The 3,519-nt window shown below is 45.2% G+C and overlaps 1 protein-coding gene across 1 annotated transcript; it reads right to left on the bottom strand.

Moving 5' to 3' along the window:
* Positions 1 to 538: 538 nt before the first annotated feature.
* LOC141637408 (uncharacterized) lies at positions 539 to 3,232 on the bottom strand. The gene has a single exon (XM_074446891.1). The coding sequence runs from the start codon at positions 3,230 to 3,232 to the stop codon at positions 539 to 541; it is 2,694 nt and encodes an 897-aa protein (XP_074302992.1).
* Between the last annotated feature and the right edge of the window lie 287 nt (positions 3,233 to 3,519).

The following is a 3,519-nucleotide window of genomic DNA, read 5'->3' as shown; positions in this document are numbered from 1 at the left end:
TCGCACTATCGCTTGCACGTCTCCTTGCAACTGTGGCCAATAAAAATGTTCCTTGAGGATATCCAAAGTTTTGTTTACTCCAAAATGTCCCCCAAGTCCACCTCCGTGGGCTTCTCGAATTAGGAGTTCTCGCATCGGGAGTTTCGGGACACAAAGTCTGTTTCCTTTGAAAAGAAAACCGTCTTGCGTAATGAATTCTTCATGAGCCCCGTTTTCGCAATTCTTGAAGATTTCCCCAAAGTCGGGATCGTTCTCGTAGGATTCCTTTAGTGCTTGAATCCCGAATCGGATATCGAGCACCGTTAATAATGAATATCGGCGCGAGAGAGCATCGGCCACCACGTTACTTTTGCCAGTCTTGTATTTGGAGGAGAAATGGAAAGATTGCAAAAATTCCACCCACTTGGCATGCCTTGAGTTCAACTTTTGTTGCCCATTGATATGTTTCAAGGATTCGTGGTCCGAGTGCAGGATGAAATGACTTGGACGGAGATAATGACTCCAATGTTGTAGGGCCCTTACGATCGCATAGAATTCCTTATCGTAAGTCGAGTAATTGAGCCTGGCCCCGTTCGGTTTCTCGTGAGAAGTAAGCGATGGGTCGCTTTCCTTGCACTAACACGGCTCCAATTCCAACACCGCTTGCGTCACATTCGACTTTGAACGGGCGGGTGAAATCCGGGAGTGCCAACAATGGTGCCTCACAAAGTTTTTGGATAATCGTCTCGAATGACTTTTGAGCAAATTGAGTCCATACGAAGGTTCCTTTCTTTGTACATTCAGTGATGGGGCTAGCGATGGTGCTAAAATCCCGAATGAATCTTCGATAGAATGAAGCAAGTCCGTGAAAGGATCGGACTTCCGTGACAGTCTTGGGAATAGGCCATGACTTGATTGCCTCAATCTTGGATTGGTCGACGGAAACCCCTTCTTTAGAGACCTTGTATCCAAGAAATATAACGCTCTCGACTAAGAATGAGCACTTCTCCTTCTTTCCATAGAGTTGTTGCTCCCGAAGTGTGTTGAACACCTTACGAAGATGTTGGAAGTGATCATCCTTGCTCCGATCAGAGATCAAGATATCGTCCAAGTAAACGACTACGAATCTGCCTATGAAAGGCTTGAGTACCTCGTTCATGAGCCGCATAAAGGTACTTGGAGCGTTTGTCAAGCCGAATGGCATAACCGTCCATTCGTATAATCCATGCTTAGTTTTAAACGCAGTTTTCCATTCGTCCCCTTCTCTCATCCGAATTTGGTGATAACCACTCCTCAAATCCACTTTAGAGAAGATCTCGGCTCCATGTAACTCATCGAGCATATCATCAAGCCTCGGAATTGGAAACCGATACTTGATAGTGATGTTGTTCACGGCTCGGCTATCGATGCACATTCGCCACGTTCCATCCTTCTTTGGAACAAGTAGTGTAGGAACGGCACATGGGCTCATGCTCTCACGTACATAGCCTCGTTCCATTAACTCTTCGATTTGACGTTGTAACTCCTTGGTCTCCATCGGGTTGCACCGATAGGCGGCTTTGTTTGGCAAAGGAGCTCCGGGCAGGAGGTCGATTTGGTGTTCGATCCCACGAATAGGTGGTAACCCAGCGGGTAATTCTTCGGGGAAAACATCCTTGAATTCTTCCAAGAGCGAGATTAATCGTCCATCCTTGCTTTCATTGCTAGGCATTTCATTGACCACCATTAGGTAAACCTGGTTGCCATTGACAATGGCCTCGTCCACTTCTTTCTCACTAGCGAGCATGGTCATGCTAGTAGTCGTTCTACGTTTGGCACTCATAGAACGTACTTCTCCTGGCGCCATTGGTTTTAGGACAATTCTTTTTCCCTTACTTACCAACTCGTACTCGTTGCTTCGACCGCGATGCACCACATCCCGGTCATATTGCCAGGGTCGTCCTAATAGGACATGACATGCATCCATTGGCACAACATCGCAGAGGATGTCGTCGTTGTAAGATCCCATGGTTAGTGTCACCTTTACTTGCTTAGTGATTTTCACTTTATTCTCGTCATCCAGCCAATGCAGGGCGTAAGGTTTTGGGTGAGGTGTCGTGGGTAGTTTCAATTTTTCCACCATCTCCTTTGAGGCGACGTTGGTGCAACTGCCTCCGTCAATGATTAGGCTACACCATTTGTCCTTCACTTGGCATTTGGTGTGGAATATTTGACTTCGTTGCTCTGTTTCAATGGACGACGTTTGAGCTTGCAGGGCTCGGAGAACCAAATTGCAATCATAACTAGGAGCGACGTAATCTTCGGCGTTCCCGGTGGGTGCCTCTTCCTCATCTCCATCTAAATTAAAAATACCCTTAGTTCTTTCCTCTTCTTCGAACAGTTCATCACGACAATTCACGGCCTCTCTTAGTGTGATGGTTCGCTGATTAGGGCACGCATTTTTGAAATGCCCAAACCCTTGACATTTAAAACACCGAATCTGCGTGTAGCTATTCTCCTTTGAGGCGGGTGGTTTGATAGCAGCACTGGGGGTAGGAGTCGTCTTGGGATCGGTGGTGTTTCCCGTTGTGCTTGTCCTTGGGTTGTTCTCATTTTTCCAAGTCCGGCTATTCTCACCATAGGTGGTTGCCACCTTCGTCTTTCCTTGCGCCTCCACTTTGAGACACATACTACACAAGGTATCGAAATCTGAGTAATTCTGTAACTCGACAACATGGGCGATGTTGCGGTTTAGACCTCGTAGGAATCGTGCCATCCTTATGTCTTCATCTTCCACCAAGTCTCCCATTAAGGCTAGATTCTCAAATTCGTTGATGTATTCCAGGACACTTAGCCTTCCTTGGGTAAGATCGGTGATCTTACGATAGGTTGTAAGCCTATGGGTGGCGGGTACATATCTTTTCCGTAATTTGAGTTTAAGCACGTGCCATGATGTTATTTTTGACTTTCCGGCTCGAACTCTTTTGGTCTTAAGGCTTTCATACCATAATGAAGCCCCATTTCTTAATTTCAAAATGGCGTACTTGCAGCTCTGTTCATCATCAAGTCCCTTAAAATCAAACATCCGATCTATTTGTCTTTCCCATTCAAGGTAAGACTCGGGATCCGTGCTTCCTGTGAACTCGGGTAGTTCACTCATTTTGAACTCGTCAATGACTCGTTCACGTCTAGGATGCCATTTGGGATCGTGTTCTTGTAAATTCTTTAAGGCCTTTTGAAGATCCTTGAGAAAGTTTGGATCGTCGAAGTTCATGTTTGGTGATTGGGGTTTTGAGTTTTGAAAAAAGAAGGAAGTTTTTTTTTTTTTTTTTTTTTTTGTCAGTGAACAGTACCGTGAACAGTGATTTTCGTTTTTTTTTTTTTTTTTTTTTTTGCTCAATTCGTGCCTTCAAGATCCAACCGATTAAACCTCAACTACCTCGCCGAGTTTAATCTTTGAATACCAAGCGCGTTGGATATTCAACTATCAACTGATTGGGACCTCCTTAGGACCGTCTTGATTTTTTTGGGGTGATCAAGAGCCGAAGCTCTGATACCATT

Source organism: Silene latifolia, unplaced genomic scaffold, assembly GCF_048544455.1.
Source record: "Silene latifolia isolate original U9 population unplaced genomic scaffold, ASM4854445v1 scaffold_106, whole genome shotgun sequence".
Lineage (NCBI taxonomy): Eukaryota > Viridiplantae > Streptophyta > Magnoliopsida > Caryophyllales > Caryophyllaceae > Silene > Silene latifolia.
This window is presented reverse-complemented; position numbering and strand designations above follow the sequence as displayed.